The sequence below is a fragment of the Sabethes cyaneus genome, chromosome 1, assembly GCF_943734655.1.
Source record: "Sabethes cyaneus chromosome 1, idSabCyanKW18_F2, whole genome shotgun sequence".
Lineage (NCBI taxonomy): Eukaryota > Metazoa > Arthropoda > Insecta > Diptera > Culicidae > Sabethes > Sabethes cyaneus.
In genome coordinates this window covers 165,952,003-165,973,837 of record NC_071353.1, presented here as the reverse complement: position 1 = coordinate 165,973,837, position 21,835 = coordinate 165,952,003, and the positions used below count along the sequence as shown (strand labels likewise).

Genomic DNA, 21,835 nt, shown 5'->3' with positions numbered 1-21,835 from the left:
CTCGAGAACTAATCAAGCAAATGGAACCAAATTTGGCATATGGGTGTTTTTGGAGACAAAAATTTTTTCTATGATGAATTGGGACCCCTACCCACTTTAGGAGGGGGGGCTCCCTTACAAATGAAATTCAAATTTCCTCATAACTCGAGAACTAATCAAGCAAATAGAACCAAATTTGGCATGTGGAGGTTTCTGGAGACAAAAATATTTTCTATGGTGAATTAGGACCCCTCCCCACTTTAAGAGGGGGTGCTTCTACACAAATGAAATACAAATTTCCTCATAATTCGAGAACTAATCAAGCAAATGGAACCATATTTGGCATGTAAGTGGTTTTGGACGCAAGATTTTTTTCTATGGTGAATTGAGACCCCTCTCTTCTTTAGAAAGCGAGTTATGGCCCATCTCCCCTTTAAGAGGGTAGGCTTCCATACAAATGAAATGCAAATTTCCTCTTATCTCGAGAACTAATCAATCAAATGGAACCAAATTTGGCATGTGGGAGTTTTAGATGGTGAATTACGACCCCTTATTCTTTTAAGAGGGGGCAAATGAAATTCAAATTTCCTTATAACTTGAGAACTAATCAAGCAAATGGAACCAAATTGGGCATGTGGGAGATTTTGGAGTCTTGAATTTATTTTACGATAGATAGAGACCTCTCACCCTTGTGGTAGGGGGATATGGACTCTCATACAAATAAAACAGAAATTTTTGCGAAACTCAAAAACTAATCGAACTCGAGAAATTCGAGACTCTTCCATAAAAAACTAGTCAATACAAGACCACAAAAACTATCTATAGTAACACTAGATCATTCAGGACGAGACGGTCGCGAGTGTTGCCGGTAACCCGCCGTCGGAAGCGCCGCCCACTGGGGGGCTTGCAAAACTTAAGATTGTGACAAAGATCATCCGAGATTCATTATTTATGTACAACACAGGTTAATTTGTGGCAATACGAAGTTTCTCGGGTCAGCTAGTATCTTAATAATGTTAAGAATTAGAGTAGGGTTTTACCGACATTTCTTTAGCTTTTTTACCGCCGTGGAAGTGGTGTAATACGTTTTCCTGTTTACTTATGAACTTGCGAAATCTTTGTTATTGGACATCGCTTATTTCCAAAATCCATTGAGAGTCTAGCAACCATCATCGTAGACCAAACATATGACGGATTTCACGCCAACTCATCTATGGAGATGGCTGCTCCCTCTCAGAAGTCAATGAAACTTTGTGTGTGTATGTTCATGTTAAGTTCAAGTTCATGTAAATAAGCAACTTTGCATACTTAATTTTTCCAAAATTGGTCTAGACTAACTTTTGGAAAGGGCATTTTTGTCTCTTTTTTTAATATTAAAAATTTAACTCAAAAAAAGACTTTTAGGAAAATTTCTGAATTTTCATAAAAAATACTGGAAAAAATACAAATGAATTTCTACACTGAAAAAAAAAAGATTTTAAAAATTAAAATTTGATTTCCCAAAAAACGCCATTTCAGAAATTGATGAAATTTTTTTTAAAGGTAGACAATTATGTGGCCCACAAATCTTCCATACATCGCAGGATGGTCAAATTGAAGGAAAACAAGTTTTTCTAACAAAAGCTTTGGTCGAGTTGGTGTGAAATCCATCATACGTAGACGCTCTTGCAAAACTACTGTGATTTTTTATCCTAAATCGGCTTTCTTCCGAAGCAAAGTTAAATTCAACAGCAATAGTAAGCGATTCCATGTTTTCTATTAGTTTATAGATAGAAGAAAACCAAAACTACTTGGGTTTATCATCCAAACAAGTTAAAATCAGTTGTTTAACACAACGATCATCGGAAGCTGTAAAGGTGTGATTATTATTTCCTAGTGTTTGCCCGTGGTTCTGGCACCAAGCAACAACAGTAACCGAGTAATTTTCCCCGGTGTTTTCCGCTCTCTGCGCAAAAGAATTGCAGTCAGTCCAGTCTCCGTAGTCGCAGTCCGTCGGATCGGATCGGATCGGAAGCTTTCTCCACCGGTGTTGGTCTTTCTTTCCGGATTGCATTGCATTCAACGATCATCGTGTTTTGCCGATTCGCCCGCATCTCGGGAAACAAGAAATCATTCACTTAAGCGCAATCAAACGAAATGCCAGACCCAGAAGAAGAGGCGGAAAAAAGCAGCCAACATAATTACTCCGCTAATTGACGATAAAGACAGCAGCAGTAGGTAGATGGGTAGCAATCAACCGCGTGTAAATGTGACGATTTCCCGAAGCGGCTAATACAGTAAACCTGCGACACGCACGCACAGTTCCGGAACGACGACGACGACGACGACTGCATTCTTTCCTCTTCTCGACTGGAAAAAGTGTCACTGTGCACAAGTGCACAAAACAAAGCCCGGCCTCCGGCCTGTCTCCACTTCGCTCGTTGCTGTCAACAAAACATCGCGGAAGACACGCAGCCAAACGAAAGAGAAAACATTGCCATTGACTCATCACGGCACGGTAGGCCATGGACGGTGACGGCGTCTCTTCTCGTTTTGTTTGTTAGGTGACAATTTGCGGAAAGATTTGCCGTGTATTTTTTTCTTTCCCGGATCTTAACCAAACCAAGCAACCAACCTACCGAGACTTAGGGAGAGTTCGCCGAGTAAAGAAGTGTGTCACAGGGTGGCGCATGAAATCGAAACCACGTGCAAACGCGAAAGTATTCCGGCTGTGACGGTTTCGTTCGGAGGTTCTTCCCATCATCATGACGATCGTGTCGTGTATCGGATGTTTAGGGTGTTTAGTTACGGTACGATACGATCGCTGCAGTCACTCGTCGATTCGCATCAATCCAGCCGCCAAAGAAATTAAGTCGTGATTGAAGTTTTTTTTCTCGACTTAGTACTGCCTATCAGTTCCGGTCGGCGGCAGTACATATAGGAAAGGAACGGATTGTCAAATTATCGGATGCTGGGTCAGACTTTCGACGAGGACGCATTATCGCCATCGTGGGAAGGAGGAACTTACTCTAAAACTGCGAATAAAGTGTACACTTCAAATTGCGAATTGCGACACTGCACTGACACCGCCAGTCGGTGATCCCATTCCATCGCACCGGTCGGTGATGAGTGAGAAGCATACGGCAATCATCTCGATCATTGTGTGCCTGGCCATGCCAATTGTGAAACACAAATAAACACTTATTGAAAGGGGCCTTCAGTGTGCCACTAACTATAACCTACTAGAGAGAGCTGGAGGAGTGAGTGATATTCTACTCCACATTTGCACTGACTGTCAGTCCGACTGACACGATTGCACTTTGAAAGCCCAACAACCAGCTGGTGGTAAAGATAGGCAAGCAGAGGTAATTGTTTGAAAATAAAACCGCTGAATAAACTGCAAACCGCCGCCGCCGTTTTGGGTCGCCATCGTCGTGGCTTTATTGAGTCCATCAAGGAGCGCGCGCATCGAGGTTTGTTTGTTTGTTTTTATCGTTTCCTATTGCTTTTGTGCAGCGCAAGCGAAAGCCGGCTAAAAGCACTAACTAACCACCAAATCAGCTTCAAAAGGGGGGTTTCAGCGATTTGCAGATTCGTTATCGAAGTATGTACCTTAAATGAAAGATGAAGAAATAATTTCGCGAGATAGCGTCCAGTGTAATGGTACTTTCTCGATCGAGATATGCTGGAGACTTAGATGACAGTTTCAGCGATAAACCGCCTGAAGCTCATCAAGGACGCTTTCAGCGCCAGCGTTTTGGATAAAATACAGGGAAAAATATCGGAGTTCAAAAAACCGAACGACCAATTCTGTTATGGAAATAAAGTGTGCTGAAGGCTCTAGGCAACCATTGCACAGTAGTCCAAAAGGGCGAAAAGTGGAACTTTTTTCCTAGCGTCTTTTGTTTTCATTTTACCCTTTATGGTTTTCAGCACTTTTGTTCGTATGAATATCTCCCTGTCACTCACTGTCAAAAGTTAGTCATCGCTAACTATAATGAAAATAAAAAAAAATAACTTTTTTGTGTGAGGAAATATAGACACGGTTTCTTCGGCAAAGTTGTAAATATTATAAAAACAAGCAACTTTGCTGAAGAAATAAAATTTCTATCTTTGTCGAGTGCTGAACTATAGAGCATATTCTTTAAAACTTCTTTAAAAATTGGTTTTTCATACTTAGCTTTTCTTAGCTACATTTTCAAGAATACAATGTTCTAGGCAATTATTGAAGCTCTCAAAATACACGTTTTCGCAGAAGACCGCAACCCTCTTGGACTTTTACTTACTGAGTTATCGCATATTCAAGCTTTAAATTTCCATAGCTTCACGAGCCCATGGGGCAAACAGGGTAAGCGGATTTATGAAATCAGCGCTGGGTTCCGCTTGTCCCCAACCACTTAAATGAGAGTACGGCAAGCATACGTTTTATGTGTTTCGCGTTCGCTTAAGGGTCGATACACGTCCATTTTTTTATGTGTTCGTAGATAGACACATGGTTTCTTCGGAAAAGTTATAGAAAATATAAAGGTAAACAATTTTGCTAAGGAAATGACATTTCTATTTCTGTCAAATGCAGAGCTATAGAGCATTTTCTTTGGAAATTATTTAAAAAGAAGTTTTTCATATTTAGCGTATGTCGGTTGCATTCTACAAGAGTATATGGTTCTAGGCGAATATTGAAAGACTTAAAACACATGTTTTTGCAGAAGATTGCAAATCTCTAGGACCGTTCCTTACAAGGTTATCGCTTATTTAAGATTTATTTTTCCTTAACTTCACGAGCCAAAAGCGATAACTTTGTAAGAACAGGTCCTAGAGATCTGCATTCTTCTGCAAAAACGTGTATTTTGAGTTCTTCAATAATCGCCTAAAGCCATAGATTCCTGTAAAATGCAACCAACATAAACTAAGTATGAAAAACTAATTTTTTAAAGAATTTCCAAGGAAAATGCTCTATAGCTCTGCACTCAATAGAAATAGAAATGTCATTTCTTTAGCAAAGTTGTTTGCCTTTATATTTTCCATAATTTTGCCGAAGAAACCATGTGTCTATCTACGAACACAAAAAAAATAGACGTGTATCGAGCCTGTAGCGAACGCGAAACACATAAAATGTATACTTGCCATACTCTCATTTGGGTGGTTGGGGACAAGCGGAACCCATACAAGTTTATAGTACTCGACTTAAGCTTTAAGATGAAGCACTGATTTCATAAACCCACTTGCCCCATTTTACCCCATAGGCTCGTAAAGCTACGGAAATTTAAAGTTTGAATATGGGAAAAAGTTCAAACGTGTAATTGACCTTCACGGATTTGAACCAAATTTTGCCAGATAGTTCGTTTTCGGCTAGGAAGTAAAAATCCTAGATTTGCTGCCGATCGAGCATTTTTATATACCATATAAGTGCTTTTCCGATGGGAAAATTTATGGGAAAATTTTAACTTGCAAGTTTCCGTTAATTTTCACTATGTAGCGCTAGTAAAACAATCTTTTTAAGAAAGCTATAAAATTGCTGCATGTTTTATGAATCGAATAGTAGGCGAACCATTAAAATTCGTTCTAAATTGGAAGAGCTATTAGCGTTCAAAATCTTTCATTCTTTCGAGACGCTTCCTCCATTTCAAATTTTGGATTGATACCCTGCGGCAAGACGTAGTTCTACGTCAAAAGTTTCATTAAAATCAGAGAGGGTGCTGCCAACCCCATAGACGAGCTGGCGTGAAATCCGTCTGTGGTAAGAAAAGAACAAGAATATTAGGAAAAAGGTATATGAAATTTTTTTGAATAGTACAACATAATCTAGAAGTCTGTTTTGCCCCATTTCACACTCAAGGTTATGTACACAGGCAAAATGTCAATTCGATACTTTTACCAGAGATTTTCAAGAAGGGATGCTTGCTGGGAAGATCAGAAGATCGAACGATGATCAAGCTTTTCACAACAATATTGTGTAAAGGAATGTTTTGCCTTGTTTTACCCTACAACTTGTAATGAAATCTGAGAACGCGGGTTTTATGTGAAGTTCGGAATTAACGCGTTTTTTGCGGGTGCGCGGCGTTAGGCATACGGACATTAGGCATAATGGACGATAGGCATAATTTCCAAACCTTCGCTTTTCTACCAATAAGCATTTGAGTCAATCATCGCTCCTTCCAAGCATAGCAAAGCAAAGCCTAGATGCTACATTCCGTTATCGAAACTTGACCTTCTGTTTTGTTGATACGACAGACTTCGCAGCCAGCTGTTAGAGTGCAGGACTATTGCAGGGCCAGTTGCTACGATCCTATTGACTCTAACAGCCTCTCCCAGTCGAGATTCGAACATACGACGACTGGCTTATAAGGCCAGCGTCATAGCTCGAATCCAACGTTTGCCATAAAAACATTGGCATAAATGTAAGAGACCATCTGGAGGAGAAAGGTTTGGCGTGGAAAGGAAGAAACACATTCAGATGGGCAAGACGGCTGCAGGCCACGGGTGTTGCTAGCGACCCGTCATCGGAAGTGCCGGCCATCGATTCAAATCACGTCGTTCTAATTTTATTCGCTTTCCCCGGTCTTGTTAGTTTTGCCTGACCTTCGCATTAACTAACCGGGTTGACAGTGAATGACCGAATAACAACTAGCCGAGTTACTATTTTATCGAATAATATTAATAAAAATAATTATTTTAAGGTCAATGTAAAGCAATGTAAGCTGACATTGGAATAATTAATAGTTTTTTTGTACCTTTTAGAAAAATTTCGAAGCATTTCGTAAAATTCACCTTTATTTGCTGACCAGCAGGGGTTATCCCTTAGTTGAGTCCGAATGAGCGGTAGCGATTAAGGACAGTATGTACCCAACATTTGAGCAGGTCGAAGGCCGCGAATATTTTTTAGGACATTCGGCCATGTGTGTTTCGGGTTTCGGTCATTTGTGATTCCATTAGATCTACTCCTACACGAATGCACTATCAAGTGTAAAGTGTCGCTAATAAAAAACAACAACAAAAAAATAAAATCTACTATGATCTACTATCTACCATTTGTTATTTCGTCCAATTGAGTTTCGGCCATTTGGGTTTCGGCTTTTCGCAGGTAATACGATTTACTCTATATAGGCAATGCTCCTTTGAACCGAGTCGGTTGAACCTTTTGTTAGCCTACGGAAGATTGTCTACCCAAGTAAAGCCCAAGTACCCAAGTAAGTTTGGGTTTAATTACACTTTTATGATGGCATTTAAGAGGAGGGAAAAGTAGGCTCGATTATCAGCTTTAATGCGTCGTTGGATCCTTATTATAAACAAACTCATCAACCACTTCCAGTTCATTGCCGTCAATAGTCACTGTCCGTGGGAGACAAGCATTGCTTTCCCTTGAGCGTCTGCCTACCAAATATTTGGTTTTCAACGTATTGGTTAATAACCCTATCCTCCTAGCCTCCGTTTTTAGTTTGGCGTAGAATGCCTCCGCCGTCCCAAGGTTTCTAGTAATGATGTCGAGGTCGCCTGCAAAGGCTAGGAGTTGGTTACTCTAGCTGAAGATCGTTCCGATGCCCGCTCGCCGGATCACATCATCAATAGTGATATTGAATAACATACAGGACAGTCCATCTCCTTGCCACAACCCTCTGCGCGATTCGAAAGCACTTGAGAGTCTCCCCGAAACGCGCACGTATCACATTACTTGCTCCAGGGTAGCTTTGGTCAGTCGAGTCAGTTTGTTCGAAAAACCGTACTCGTGCATTATCTGCCATAGCTTTTTGCGTTCAACTGTATCGTATGCTGCTTTAAACACCACGAAAATATGATGCGTGGGCACGTTGTACTCTCGAAGTTTCTGGAGTATTTCTCAGAGAGTAAAAATTTGATCCGTGCCAGCACGGGCTCTCATAAAGCCCGCCTGATACTGCCCTACGAATTGTTAAATGGAGTTAAGTTAACTGTGGCTGTAATCTGTATATCATTTTTATCAGTCTCTTAGAATTTGTAGTTCGTCTAGGAGTTAAATCAGCAGGCAGTAAAACGGAAAAAACAACTATTCTGTCGTATCATTTACAACACTGATTCGCAGTCGTCAATTTCCACATAATTATTGATAGCACCATTCATTGTGATAGATTGTGATAGATTTGAAATTTAGTTATCTCACAACTGACATGTGGACAGCCAGTTAAAATATCAATTGGCTAACGTCCGCTGTGTCGTACTAGTTCCTTTCGACACTCTACTTTACAGCTATTTGCACAAATGAAACGCTCAAAAACTATTCCCGAATAAGACAGTAGCTGTTTTTCCTCGCTTTAAAGATGAAATCGGTTTAGAAAAAAGAGTTGGTTTTGCACTCTGGTATGTTTTCCAAGAACAGATATCAAGTTGGTAAAGGTTTAAACGTCGTAAAGAATCTTCGACCTTTTGGATCGGGAGGGGGGGGGGCGGTTGTTACTGTTTTTTGTAAAAAGAAACCACACTAAACAGATGACGAATCACGAAAAAAAAATGTATGAGGAAATTTGACCTTGAAACTTTTCGTTAATTTTCATTATTTAGTGATTGACAATAAAAATTGTAATAAAAACCACATAATTGCTGCATCTATTATGAATCGATTGATATTCAAACCATCAAAATCCATTCTTAATTGGCAGAGCTATTAGCGTTCAAAATCTTTCATTTTTTCGTGACGCTCGCGTGTTTTGGAATTATGCCCTGTGCCAACTGCCTTCCTGAGAGACGTAGTCCTCAGGACGTCAAAAGACAACGTAAGTTTAAAAAACCTCATAGATATCAAAAATAGCGTAAAAAACCGCGGAAAATTTGAAATTCTCGTAAAAAATCACGTAAATTCCGAAATTTGCGTAGAGAACCTTCGTGAATTCCACAGCTACGTATAGAGCACAACCGTCTTAAATCTAAAAATCGCATAAATTTCAAAATTTGGATGAAAACCCGCGTAAATTCTTTCTAATATATGCTTAAAAACCCTCATAAGTTCTGAAAATTGCGTAAAAAACTGCATAAAGGCTTGCATAAATTTCAAAATTGACACAAAACACTTCGTAAAATCTAAAGTTATGCGCACTGACCAAAAACGCATATAAAACCCGCGTAAGTTTCTCAACTCCCGTAAAGAAAACCACACAAAAATTGGCGTAAATTCCTAAAATTGCGTCGTCCAAAATTTCAGGTAAAAAAGTCGCGTAAATTAATGAATTCACGTTAAAACCCGTGTAAAGCCCAAAATTCGCACAAAACCGAGCAAAATTCCAAAATTTGCGCAGAAAAACAGCGCAAAGTTTGAAATATGCTGAAAAAAAATCTGCATAAAATCCGAAATTTGCGTAGAAAAACCGCGTAATTTCTGAAACTCGCGTAAAAAAGGCGCCAAAAAGTGTATTCACTGTATTTATGTTTTTCGAAAACAATTCACGAGGCAATGAAAGCTTTTATTTTGGTCTAGTTTAATCCAGAATGGGCTGCAAAGTAAAGGACTAAACATTTTGGCGATGTTAGCTGCATAATCTCTTTACTTTTTGGCATGTTAGTTGCTTTAATTCTATGTTTTTCTGATGGAAGGCTATCAGAATCGTATGATAGGGTATCAGCATCTTCCTTGTCGTTCGACTTGCTAATTTATTCCTTGCCTATTCAGCATCGGGTTTCACAATTGGAGCTGTGTTCATCCAATTTCTACAGGGTTTTGCGGAAAGATTTGGCTTGGTGGCACGCAAAAAGCCACCTCTAATGCTTAAATGTCTTTAAAGACTTCAGCCTTCGTTTCCGAGCGACCTCGTAGTCGGCTATTGAAGTACACGACCATCACGGGACTGGTGCATCGATCCTAGAAACATTGGTCTAATTTTCTTCCTACCAAAATGTGATGGTGATCGCCGACTGTTTTGTACTACAAACAATTGAGTGGCCTTAATTTAAAGGAACTGTAGTTTCAACAAGATGGCACAACATGCCAAAAATCCCTTTATATAACAGGTATTTAAGTAAATTTATTTAGTCAGCAACGAAAGGTTCTCCATAACATTTATTCCGTAACTGCTCTTTTAAGTGCTGACCAGTTTTTTAAACTAAAAAAATCGAACGCAATCTTTTGGGCAGTTTTTGTTACAATCGCATTGCATCTAAGATAGTAAAATGCAAAGAATGCACCGAAGGTAGTAGCATGATACAACATAAAATAGTTAGTACACACTTTTATAAGAGATTGTGCAATTCATGGTCGCACTTGTTAGTGCGCAACGCACAATAAAAGCTCGAGATAGTTTAGTATTTTATTAGACCACAAAGCAAATTTTCTTTTCATTTTTTATCCACCTGTGGTAGCTTCGTTTGTTCGAGCGCGTCACGAACCGTAAACTAGGTCCTGGGTATAGAGGATTTTACGACGCAACAAACATTCTATACACAGTTTCTTTTCGAAATATAGTATCAAACATTGAGCTAAGTACCTCCCTGCCGTAATCGCACAACGTAACATAAAAGCCACTGTTAACAATGAACGGGTTACCGTTCTATTGCCCCTCGGCTGTCAACTCTACTTTAGTAGAAGGAAAACACTCGACTTACCGTATTTTTTCCTCCTTGCAGCGTGAACGAGTGTATCGAGTTGGCCTTGCCCCCTTCAGTTCAGTACGCGTTCGCGCCTTATTGCTGCAGTCTTTCGTATAGAAGCCGAACCCTTTTTTTCCGTTTGCTGTATTATTCTTATGTGCTGCTGCTTTGTCTTGTAAGTTCCACCTTCCAGCAACACGGGCAACGATATTCTCGATCACCCGGTCCGGTAACCACCAGCTGGAGCACAACGACGACGATGACGACGGTCGGTTGATCTGTTCTGCTTCTTTTCCCAGAGGGTACAGGCAGGGGCTTGGTCACGCTGGCTGAGCTGCACTTCTTCCAGTAGTAGAACACGACGAAAAAAAAACCAGTACAATTATTCCACATTCACTTAACTGGTGCCCGTGCGCGAACCTTCTCTTCCTAACTTTACCGGTTTAAAATGTTGCTTTTTGTTGCGTTTTATTGCAAGAAAATTTTTCACAATGCGTCTTCCTTACGTAATGTTAGACACTTTTCCGTATTTAAAGTGCCGTATTTAAAGTGCCATCGATTTTCACCTTTTCTCTTCGACCGGTTCACAAATCAGGCGGAAAATGTAGACAGAAAAAAAATCACGAACTGAACAATTTCACTTGCCTTTCTTCGATGGTCCAACCAACCAGCAACGAGATAAGCCAGCAACGGCCAACGATACACACACGTGAACGGCGGCACAGCACAGCACAACCGAAGGCAAGAATCGAGAAATTCCGTTTCACTCGCCTCGCCGTTGTCGTTGTCGTCACTTTCGAATAGCTCTGCTTGGCAGTTTCGCACTAAGAAACTCACGTTAACCGACGGATTTCGAACGAATATATCCAGTTTACTTAAGCACTTTCGCACCACAACCGAACGCGACGACCTTCTACGATCAACTGACATTTGCGAAACGCTTTCGCATTCAGGCAGCGCACCGCGACGCGGCCTGCCACGCTTTTCCACAACCAAACCATCAGCCAAAGCCAAGCCAGCAGCGAGCAGCAGCTCAGCTGATCGATCGACGATCGCGCGGCGCGCTGCTTTTGTGGGAGCACAAAAGCTCGAGCTGGAGAGACAGAGAGAGCGACGATCGGGCGTCGCACAAGAGGATACTCGACGTAGTCGGCTGGTCAAAACTTGTATAGGATTTATTTTTATTGTGTAAAACAGGCTCAAACTTATTTTTCGCAATCAGAGCTTATGGTTGAAAAATCACATGTAAATTTAGGATTATCTATTTCCCGGAAACTTTTTGACGTAAGACTTACTTACTTACTTATTCAGCCGAGAGCCGGGGTGGCTCTTGCCGTATCAAGAATTCCTCTCCATTGTACTCGGTCCTGGGCTATTCGTCGCCAATTCGTTGCGCGTCTCGACACACGCAAGTCGGCTTCAACCTGGTCGGGCCATCTAGCACGTTGAGCCCCTCTATTCCTGGTGCCGGTGGGGTTCTTGGAGAGAACGGATTTCACTACACAGTCGTCCGGCATCCTTGCGACGTGGCCGGCCCACCGTAGTCTCCCAACTTTCGCCAGGTGTACGATGGGAATCTCTCCGAGCAGTACCTGTAGCTCGTGATTCATGTGCCTCCGCCACTCTCCGCTTTCCGTCTGTATTCCTCCAAAAATAGTCCACAACACCTTTCGTTCAAAAACGGCAAGTGCACGTATGTCTTCCGTAAGCAAAGTTACTGTCTGAAGTCCGTAGAGGACTCCCGGTCTGATTAGCGTTTTGTACATCGTCAGCTTTTTGCGGCGGCGTATGCTCCTTGATCGAAACGTCTTGGGAAGGGAAAAGTAGGCCCGATTTCCAGCTTGAATGCGTCGTTGGATCTCCTTACTCGTATTATTGTCGGCGGTGACCAGAGATCCCAAATATACGAACTCATCAACCACTTCCAGTTCATCGCCGTCAATAGTCACTGTCCGTGGGAGGCAAACGTTACTTTCTCGGGAGCCTCTTCCTACCATATATTTGGTTTTCAACGCATTAATGTGTAACGCTATCCTTCCAGCTTCCGTTTTTAGTCTAGCGTAGATTACCTCACCGTCTCACGGTTTCTAGTAATGATGTCGAGGTCGTCTGCAAAGGCTAGGAGTTGGCTACGCTTACTGAAGATCGTTCCCCTCGTTTCGATGCCCGCTCGCCGGATCACACCTTCAATAGCGATATTGAATAACATACAGGACAGTCCATCCCCTTGCCGTAACCCTCTGCGCGATTCGAAAGGGCTTGAGAGTGTCCCCGAAACGCGCACGTAGCACATCACTCGTTCCAGAGTAGCTTTGATCAGCCGCGTCAGTTTGTCCGGAAAACCGTACTCGTGCATTATCTGCCATAGCTGTACGCGTTCAACGGTATCGTATGCTGCTCTGAAATCCACGAAAATATGATGCGTGGGCACGTTGTACTCTCGACATTTCTGAAGGATTTGTCGGAGAGTAAAAATTTGATCCGTAGTAGCACGGGCCCCATAAAGCCCGCCTGATACTGCCCTGCGAATTCTCTTGCTATTGGGAATAGACGACGCAACAAAATCTGGGAGAGCACCTTGTAGGCGGCGTTGACCAGCGTAATGCCGCGGTAGTTACAGCAGTCTAGCCGGTCGCCCTTTTTGTAGATGGGACAGACTACGCCTTCCATCCACCCCTCCGGTAGTTTCTCTTCTTCCCAAATCCTTGAAATCAGCCAGTGAAGTGCCGTTACTAGCGGTTCTTGACCATTTTTGAAGAGTTCTGCCGGGAGTCGGTCCTTCCCGGCGGATCTATTATTCTTCAGCAGACCGATTTCTCGTCGGATCTCTTCGAGATCGGGAGCCAGTACGCTGTTGTCGTTTGTAGGTACTCCGAGGTTAACTTCCATTCCGTCTCCTGCTGCTATACCGCCGTTGAGGTGTTCATCGAAGAACTGCTTCCATCTGTCGACCACCTCGCGCTCGTTTGTGTTTCGAGGTTCGAAGCATCTAGCTCCACAGAGGAAGGCAGAGCTTCATCCAGTACGCGCGCGTAGTTTTCGGCAGTTCGCGGGTTGTCTAGTTGCCGAATGCTTAGCCGAGGAGGGCGCCTTTGTCGTGAAGTATAAACCGTCGATAGTTTTGAGCGCACATGTACTGCTACTAGGTAGTGGTCCGAGTCAATATCCGCATTACGTAGGGAGCGTACGTTGGTGATGTTCGAGAAAAACCGGCCCTCGACGAGAATATGGTCGATTTGGTTCGAGGTTCGTTGGTCAGGTGATCTCCAGGTGGCCTTGTGGATATCTTTGTGGGGAAAAAAGGTGCTTTTGATCACCAAGCCTCGGGAGGCTGGCCGTTATCGTTCGTGTTGGTGTGCAGGCTATGGGGCTCGATCACCGGTCTATACATTGCTTCCCTGCCAATTTGGGCGTTCATATCCCCGATGACGATCTTGATGTCCCGTGGTGAGCAGCTGTCGTACGTTGCCTCCAGCTGCGCAAAGAAACCTTCCTTCTCATCGTCGGACTCTCGTTGATCGCTTTCCAGTCCAGTTCTCGCCTTTGCGACAGATCTCCTGCAGTGCCACTACAAAATTTGCTACTTTGTACCGTGGATCCCCGTTCGTTTGACCATTTTTAATTTGAACACTTTTTAATTTGAACCCCGCTGGTTTGCACGACGTGCAAATTAAAAATGGTTCAAATGTCATTCTCAACATGACATCACTTGTTTATGCATACAATGCACATAAACACGATTTGTTTGTACTGACCTAGCGTGTTTAATCGGTTTCGCATTTCGTTTTCCTAACGATTAGGATAGAAATCCGATCGGAAAATGTAATATCCGCGCTTGCAACTGCCAACTAAAACAAACCACCAAACAATAACAAAGAGCAGGGCGGCCAGTTCACAGCGGTTTCAGCATATCGCGGGTTACCAGTTGTTCAAATTAAAAAGTAACCCCGTTAGTTTGCATGAGGAATCGTTCAAACGAACGGGGGTCCACTGTACAGTCAAAGTGGTAGAAAGCTAAGTGCATTTGCGCTACGGTTTTAAATTCGAACCTCCTAATCTTCAACTTTTAATGTCAAAATGGAAAACGCTTGTGATCAGTACGCTAAACCAGTTCAAGTCGGCGGAGAACACATCAAGTGTATGGGTTTCTGCGACCAACTCGTGCACGTTAAATGCACTAAAATGAACGCGGCTTTTGTGAAAGTCTTACGCGAACGTAAAAATCTGCTTTGGATGGGTGACGAGTGTGTTAAGCTTATAAAAATGACTCGCTTCAAGGGGGTCATGTCTTCGGTAAGCTGCGCTGTTTCATCGATCGCTGGTAGCCATGGCGAAGCTATCGGCGAATTGAAGCAAGCCATACTTGTCAACGGACAACGTATAGAACAGCTTTCGAAGAATGTTTCTGAAGCCGCCCCTACGCCTCTTACGTCAAGATACGCGACCGCAGAACCGCCGAAAAAACGACGCCGCGAAGAGCGTGCAGTGGTCAGCAAACCGCTTCTTGTTGGTACAAAATCGTCCACATCGCAAACCGTGTTGACCGTTTCCCCTAAAAAAAAATTGTTCTGGCTTCACCTCTATCGGAAACGCCCCAGTGTGAAGCCCGAAAATTCCCAAAATTCCCTTCCAGGCAAGCGTACTACCGCCAATTTAGATCCTCCCGTTGATTCGTCTCCCGTTTCTAGCACATCATTCAACCGGTTACCGAACAGTACTCGCGGCGTCCAGCAAAACATCCACGTGTACTACCAGAATGTAGGCGGAATAAATGCAAGCGTTCACGACTATCTGCTAGCGTGTGTCGATAGTCCATACGATATAATCGTTTTAACCGAAACCTGGCTTGACGAACGAACCTCCTCCACACAAATCTTCGGACCGAACTACGAAGTCTTCCGTTGTGACCGAAATACGCACAACAGCCGAAAATCAACGGGCGGCGGCGTTTTAGTAGCGGTTCATCGCCAACTCAAGGCCTCTGTCTTAGAACACAACGACTGGTTACCTGTTGAACATGTTTGGGTGTCTATGAATTTATCCGATCGCTCTCTATACCTGTGCGCTGTCTATTTCCCACCGGATCGAGTAAGGGACGCCGTACTCCTCAAGGCTCATATGGCATCGGTCTCCTCAATTTCTTCGGCAGCCTCCGCCTCTGATGATTTGCTAATTCTGGGAGATTTAAACCTCCCCGGGATTAATTGACGGGAACGCGGCAACGGCTATCTGTTCGTCGACTTCAGCTCTGTAACTCCTCCCCCGATCACCACCGAGTTGTTTGACTGCTATAGTACAGCCACTGTGCAGCAAATTAACAAAATCACCAATGAAAACGGACGCTGCTTGAATCTCTGCTTCGCTAGTGTTTGCAGTCAAGCTCCAGAATATATGTTGGCGCCTGCTGCACTCGTTAAAGATGTTCTCCATCATCCACCGCTATTAGTTCCGATTTATCAACATACACCATGCTAAACGACCGACTCACCGCTGTCTGTCTATTACGATTTCAACTGTGCCGATTTTGATGCGATCCAAGGTATACTAAACAGTATCGACTGGAACGCAGCCTTGGAAGAGAACAACGTAAATGCTGCCGCCTTGACCTTCTCGCACATTTTAAATCATCGACCGCCACGTGCCGAAAAAGACGATGTGCATAGAGCCGCACCTGCCTTGGATAAACGCCACGCTACGTCGCCTTAAATCTGAAAGAAAGGCTGCCTTGAGGAGGTTTTCAAGGTATAAAACCCAATATCTGCGAAACCACTATCAGGCTCTCAACAAGCGCTACAAAAAGTTAAGCCGACACTGCTTCCGCAAATACTTAAACAACGTTGAGCGAAGACTGAAGCGTAACCCCCAGTCGTTCTGGAAATATGTTAGTGCACAACGGAAAGACGACGGTCTTCCATCAGCCATGTTCCTTGGAAGCAACACTGCGACTAAATTGGATATGGTTTGTCAACTGTTCTCGCGGAAATTCTCCAGCGTCTTTGTCGATGAAAGGCTGTCCGAAACAGAAGTATCGACTGCTTTAGTCAGCGTTCCAAATCTCAGCGACTCTCTCACTAACCTGTCTATTGATGATTCTATGATCAAGCAGGCCGCTTTGAAGTTGTAAAGCTCAACTTCCAGTGGACCGGATAGCGTACCTTCAATATTTTTAAAGAACTGCATTGATGCCTTGGCTGCTCCAATCCGACGTCTATTTAACTCCTCGATTAGCTCAGGCATATTTTCTTCTGCTTGGAAATCCGCTTATATGTTTCCAGTTCATAAGAAGGGGAACAAAAGGAACATAGACAGCTACAGAGGTATCTCTGCCTTGTGTGCATTATCGAAACTCTTCGAGCTCGTTGTGATCGTGCCAATTTCCTCGTTCGTCCAGCAATACATCGCTGATGAGCAACACGGATTCATGCCGAAGCGCTCAACGTCTACCAATCTACTAACGCTCACTACGTACGTAACGGACTGCTTTGACGACCGATCCCAGACGGACGTTATCTACACTGACCTCTCCGCCGCCTTCGACAAGCTAAATCATCAAATCGCCGTTGCAAAACTGGATAAACTGGGTAATGGAGGGCCGCTGCTCCAGTGGTTTAAATCGTATCTGACGAACCGTCCTATCAACGTGTCTATCAATGGCTTCACCTCACCGGCTTTCACCGCTTTTTCTGGAGTCCCACAAGGTAGGTCGGACCGTTGGTCTTTCTTATTTATTTCAACGACGTCAACTTAATGCTGAAAGGTCCTCGGCTTGTGTTCGCCGACGACCTGAAACTGTTTTCGAAAGTTAACGATTCAACGGACACTCTCGCACTCCAGGAGCAACTGTTGATATTCGCTGGAAGGTGCAAACACAATCGCTTGGTACTAAACCCCGACAAATGTAAAGTGATAACGTTCTCGAGAAAGCTGAACCCTATAATATTCGATTACCGATTATCAAACGTACCCTTACGCCGTGTAGATTGCGTCAAGGATCTTGGGGTACTGCTGGACTCTAAATTGACTTTCAAACAGCATGTTTCATTCGTTATCGACAAGGCCTGCAGAAACCTGGGATTCATCATGCGCATCGCCAAAAACTTCAGTGCGTTTGTTCGCTCCAACCTCGAGTATTGCGCACCCGTATGGAGCCCGTATTACCAAAACGGCGTCAGTCGAATAGAGTCGGTGCAACGGAGATTCATCCGCTTTGCCCTCCGTAGGTTACGATGGAATGATCCGTTCCGGCTACCAAGCTACGAACAGCGCTGCAGATTAATCAACTTGGACATCCTGCAAACACGTCGGGACGTAACTAGAGCCGTCTTCGTATCAGATGTTCTGACATCGCGGATTGACTGTCCTCGGATTCTAGGAAGACTAGACATCTTAACTCGGTCTCGCTTAATGCGGAACAATTCCTTCTTGCATATACCGCCTACCGGAGAACTAATTACAGTACTTTCGATACTATAACCGGCTTACAACGGAACTTCAACCACAGAGAACAGACATTCAAGCGAAAGGTCCCTACTTGGATAAAACTTATGTCAAATTAGTTGGGAAACTATAGTGATGGTGTCGCTAAAGGCGCAAAAAATTCTACACTAAACTCACAACTGCTAGCTTCTGGCGGTAGCATAACGCATACAGTCCATACTAGCGCCAGAGGAGCCAAAAGTTGTCAGTTAGTTAGTTATGTGTCCATGTCCGCCGGTCCGGCAGAACAAAGGGATGAAATCAGAGATCTCCACTGCTGACGGTTACCCGCCATGGCTTTTGCCTGTCGCCAGGACAGGTTCTCGTCTACAGCCCGGATGTCGTTGGCTAAGCTTCGTCGCCATGAGCCTCTGGGTCTGCCTCTTCTACGCTGTCCTTGTGGATTCCAGTCGAGTGCTGCTCTGCAAACCTCGTTCGCTAAAGCTAAAAGTTGTCAGTGTGCAAATCAAAAGAATCATTTAGTTGGGAAACTATAGTGGTGGTGTCGCTAGCATATTAGGTGATTTTAATTTGAAATTTTATCCAAGAATTCCCGAAAAATTGGTTCCTGAATGGATGTCTGTTCTCTGTGAAACTTTTCACCGTTGCGGAAGACCAACAAATGACGGAAATAAGTTTTCTGGTCACGGGCGACATTTTATGCGACTTCCAAAACGTCTGCAGGTTGTAAATGCTTGATTATCAGTGTTCTTTTGTAATCCGCCGAACTTTTGCGCAAAATTTTCAACTTTTTGAAAACTCTGATTTTTGTTCCTCATTTCCTATTCCGCTTGTCCAGTTTTAGTTTCATTTTTCCCCGTTAGGTTAATGAGATATGAATTTTTCAAACAACAAAAATGTCATCCTGAAAATTTTATCAATCCAGCTTTTTACGCGCTATAATGGCGGACGCTATAAATTGTGTTCGTAATATGTGATCAATCTTTTTGACAACTCTGCATCCATCAAAACTGGGTACTCTTCTCCTGTACGGCAGTGTTGCTCTTTCTTTCGTTTACGCAAAAGAAGGAAGGCAATAGTTTTGTTTACATTTCGCATAGAGTGACTATATACAGAGTGGCGACAATGTCAAAATTGGAATGATAATTATCTGTCAGTGTCATTCCAATCGAGCAGACAACCTATCCAACGCGTATGCAGGAAAGAGAAAGAAAAACCTAGGTTAAACCGCATTGCATACATTTGGGATGACTTGGCGCCACTCTGTATTTAGTCACTCTAATTTCGCACAGTTTTGCTTTCCTTCTTTGACGTAAACGAAAGAAAGAGAACGGTAGTGTTGCAAGAGAAGAGTGCCAGATTTGATGTATGCAGAGTTGTCAAAAAGATTGTTCGCATTTTACGAACACAATTTATAGCGGCCACCATTATAGCGCGTAAAAAGCTGGATAGAATATAAGAAATTGACAAACAAGAAAAAATTTCCATGTGACAGAACAGAGCATAATTTTCCGACTGTTCTTTGGAGCTTTCCACCATTATTTAACTTAACATTGAACTTAAAGTTAGTTTTAAATTAATTTTGAAACTGGATTTGAAAATTGAACATGAAATCGAACTTTAAATCGTACTTGAATTGGACTTAAAACTAGCCCCAAAACTGGACTCGAAATCAGTGTTGAAATCGGGCGCGATGGAATTGAATTCGGGCTTGAAATTAGGCTTCAATCGGACGTGAAACATAGCTTGTAATTTAATTTCAAAATGGACTTGAATTGAACTTGAAACTGCAACTATAATTATTTTGTTTTATATTGAACTTTAGAGAGAAGATGGGGCATGTACCCCAGCAGCCTGGGCACGCCAGTGAGTCTAACTATTTTTAAAGTACTGAAAGCATCAAAAGTATCAATACTTTTTTGTTTAATTAAAAGTCGTTTAAGCAGCACATGCTATTTGACTTTAACCAGTTTTGTTGATTGTAAGCAATGGTGGTACATACGGTTCTTAATCAGATCACTCATTCTCTTTCAGCCCCTACTAGCGCTCCTGGTGGTCATTAGCAGCACTATGCGACTGAAAGTTATCAGGCAATGATGCCGGATTCAAGGATATGTTTGAATCGAATATAAATGCAATTTACTCGAAGGCATGCAAACGATTCAAACATTCAATGTATTCAATGGCAATCAAAATAATGATGTTTGCTTTTGATTACTGTGGCTATGAAATGTTGAATCCACATTCACAGTTCGGCAGCCCGTCAATTTGATAAGCTATCATGTTCAATGTTCAAGTATGAAAACGATGTAACTCATGCAAAGAGCGAACACAGAGTTTCTAAAAATCGCTTGGCATTCCTGCCTGCTAGATGACGTTTCATTAATCAGCAGATCAGCGTATCAGGTGCAGTGTGCAGGAGGAGAGTGCTGAAAAAAAAGAAAATCACGACAAAAACATCACAAAAACATCCAGTGTCGACAAAAGCAAAATTATTTTCGTGTTTTTCTCTTTTGCTTTTGCAAACAAGCAAGATTTTTTATCGACTACCGAAGTGAAGTAGTTTATAGTCGAATCTAGTCAGAACAGCGTGAGCGGAACAGTACCGCGACAATATTCCTCCGCCAGTCAATCCAGCTGGCCACCTCCCGTTGCTGGCTACTTTGTTCTTGTCGTTTATCACACGAAATAATCCTTCCAACCCATGGCCACCAGCTGCGTACGATGTCTTCCAGTTGGACTATTTCTGCTGTTTCACCTGTTAGGTAATGTATCACCTAAAGCCTCAAGCCCTCCATCGTCGTCCTCGTCGTCGTCGTTTCCGTCGCAGGAACCTACCGTACTGCTAGTGGTATCGTATGACGCATTTCGTACCGAGTATCTGCGGCGTAATAGTACGCTGTTTATGAACGAACTGCGACACAATGGGACCACGGCGGAGTATTTGCGGAATGTATTTCCCACCAAGACGTTTCCGAACCATCACAGCATCTCGACCGGAGTGTTCCCGAACCAGCACGGCGTCATGGCAAACGGTCTGTACGATCACGGGCGAGGGAAGCTGAATTACTCGTACGAGATGTTCCACTTCAACGATGAACTGGTGCCGATTTGGGTAAATTTAGTGTTATCAGTTTGACTGATGGGATGCAAAATTGAATGATTGCGTTTTGTTGCTAGGTGTTGAATGAGCAGAACGGAGGTTACTCGGGCTGCATGATGTGGCCTGGATCGGAGTTTCCCTACACAAGGTCAAACATTAGCTGTACTTATTCGAAGCCGTTTAATTTGACTTTGCCTTGGAACGAACGGGTGGATACGGCCTTCCGTTGGATTCGTGATCCCAGCAGGCCGGCTAATTTGGTAATGTTATACATTGAGGAACCGGACTACTACGGTCACATCTACAGCCCCGAGTCGGACCGGGTGGCGCAGCTGATCGTGAAGCTGAACGATTTGACGCGTTACATTTACGATCGGATTCGGGAGTTCGGTTTGCAGGAGCGGGTTAACGTGCTACATCTCAGCGATCACGGGATGGACTCGTTGATGCCGAAAAATTTTATTAATTTGACCGGCTTTGCACCGGACGATATCCGGTATGATTACTACGGGTCCACCCCGGTGCTGCAGATTGTTCCGAAGGTGAAACAGCAGACGGCCGACCTGTACCGGGCGTTGAAGAATGCTTCCGAACGGAATGGGAACTTCGATGTGTACATGCTGGAGAATTTGCCAGCGCGCTGGCATTTTAACAATTCCCAGCGAACCGGTCCGATTACGGCGGTCGCAAAGCTTGGCTACGGATTTGACGATATGTGGCGAACGGTCGAGTACTATCGGAAGAATTTTAACGTGACAGGTTAGGAAGGGGTGGCTTTCCATCGCATCA

The 21,835-nt window shown here is 43.2% G+C and overlaps 2 protein-coding genes across 2 annotated transcripts in view; one reads left to right on the top strand and one right to left on the bottom strand.

The window, feature by feature from the left end:
• LOC128732816 (uncharacterized) overlaps positions 1-11,437 on the bottom strand; it is a 128,548-nt gene extending 117,111 nt beyond the window's left edge. The window contains exon 1 of the mRNA XM_053826216.1: positions 10,522-11,437. The gene's annotated coding sequence lies outside the window, so the exon portion shown is untranslated. The remainder of the gene's footprint in view (positions 1-10,521) is intronic.
• Positions 1-21,835, top strand: part of LOC128732817 (bis(5'-adenosyl)-triphosphatase ENPP4-like) — a 138,634-nt gene that overhangs the window by 106,763 nt on the left and 10,036 nt on the right. Inside the window, exons 2-3 of the mRNA XM_053826219.1 lie at positions 19,978-21,058; positions 21,124-21,805. Coding sequence (XP_053682194.1) covers positions 20,648-21,058; positions 21,124-21,805 — 1,093 coding nt within the window. The 5' untranslated portion in view covers positions 19,978-20,647. The remainder of the gene's footprint in view (positions 1-19,977; positions 21,059-21,123; positions 21,806-21,835) is intronic.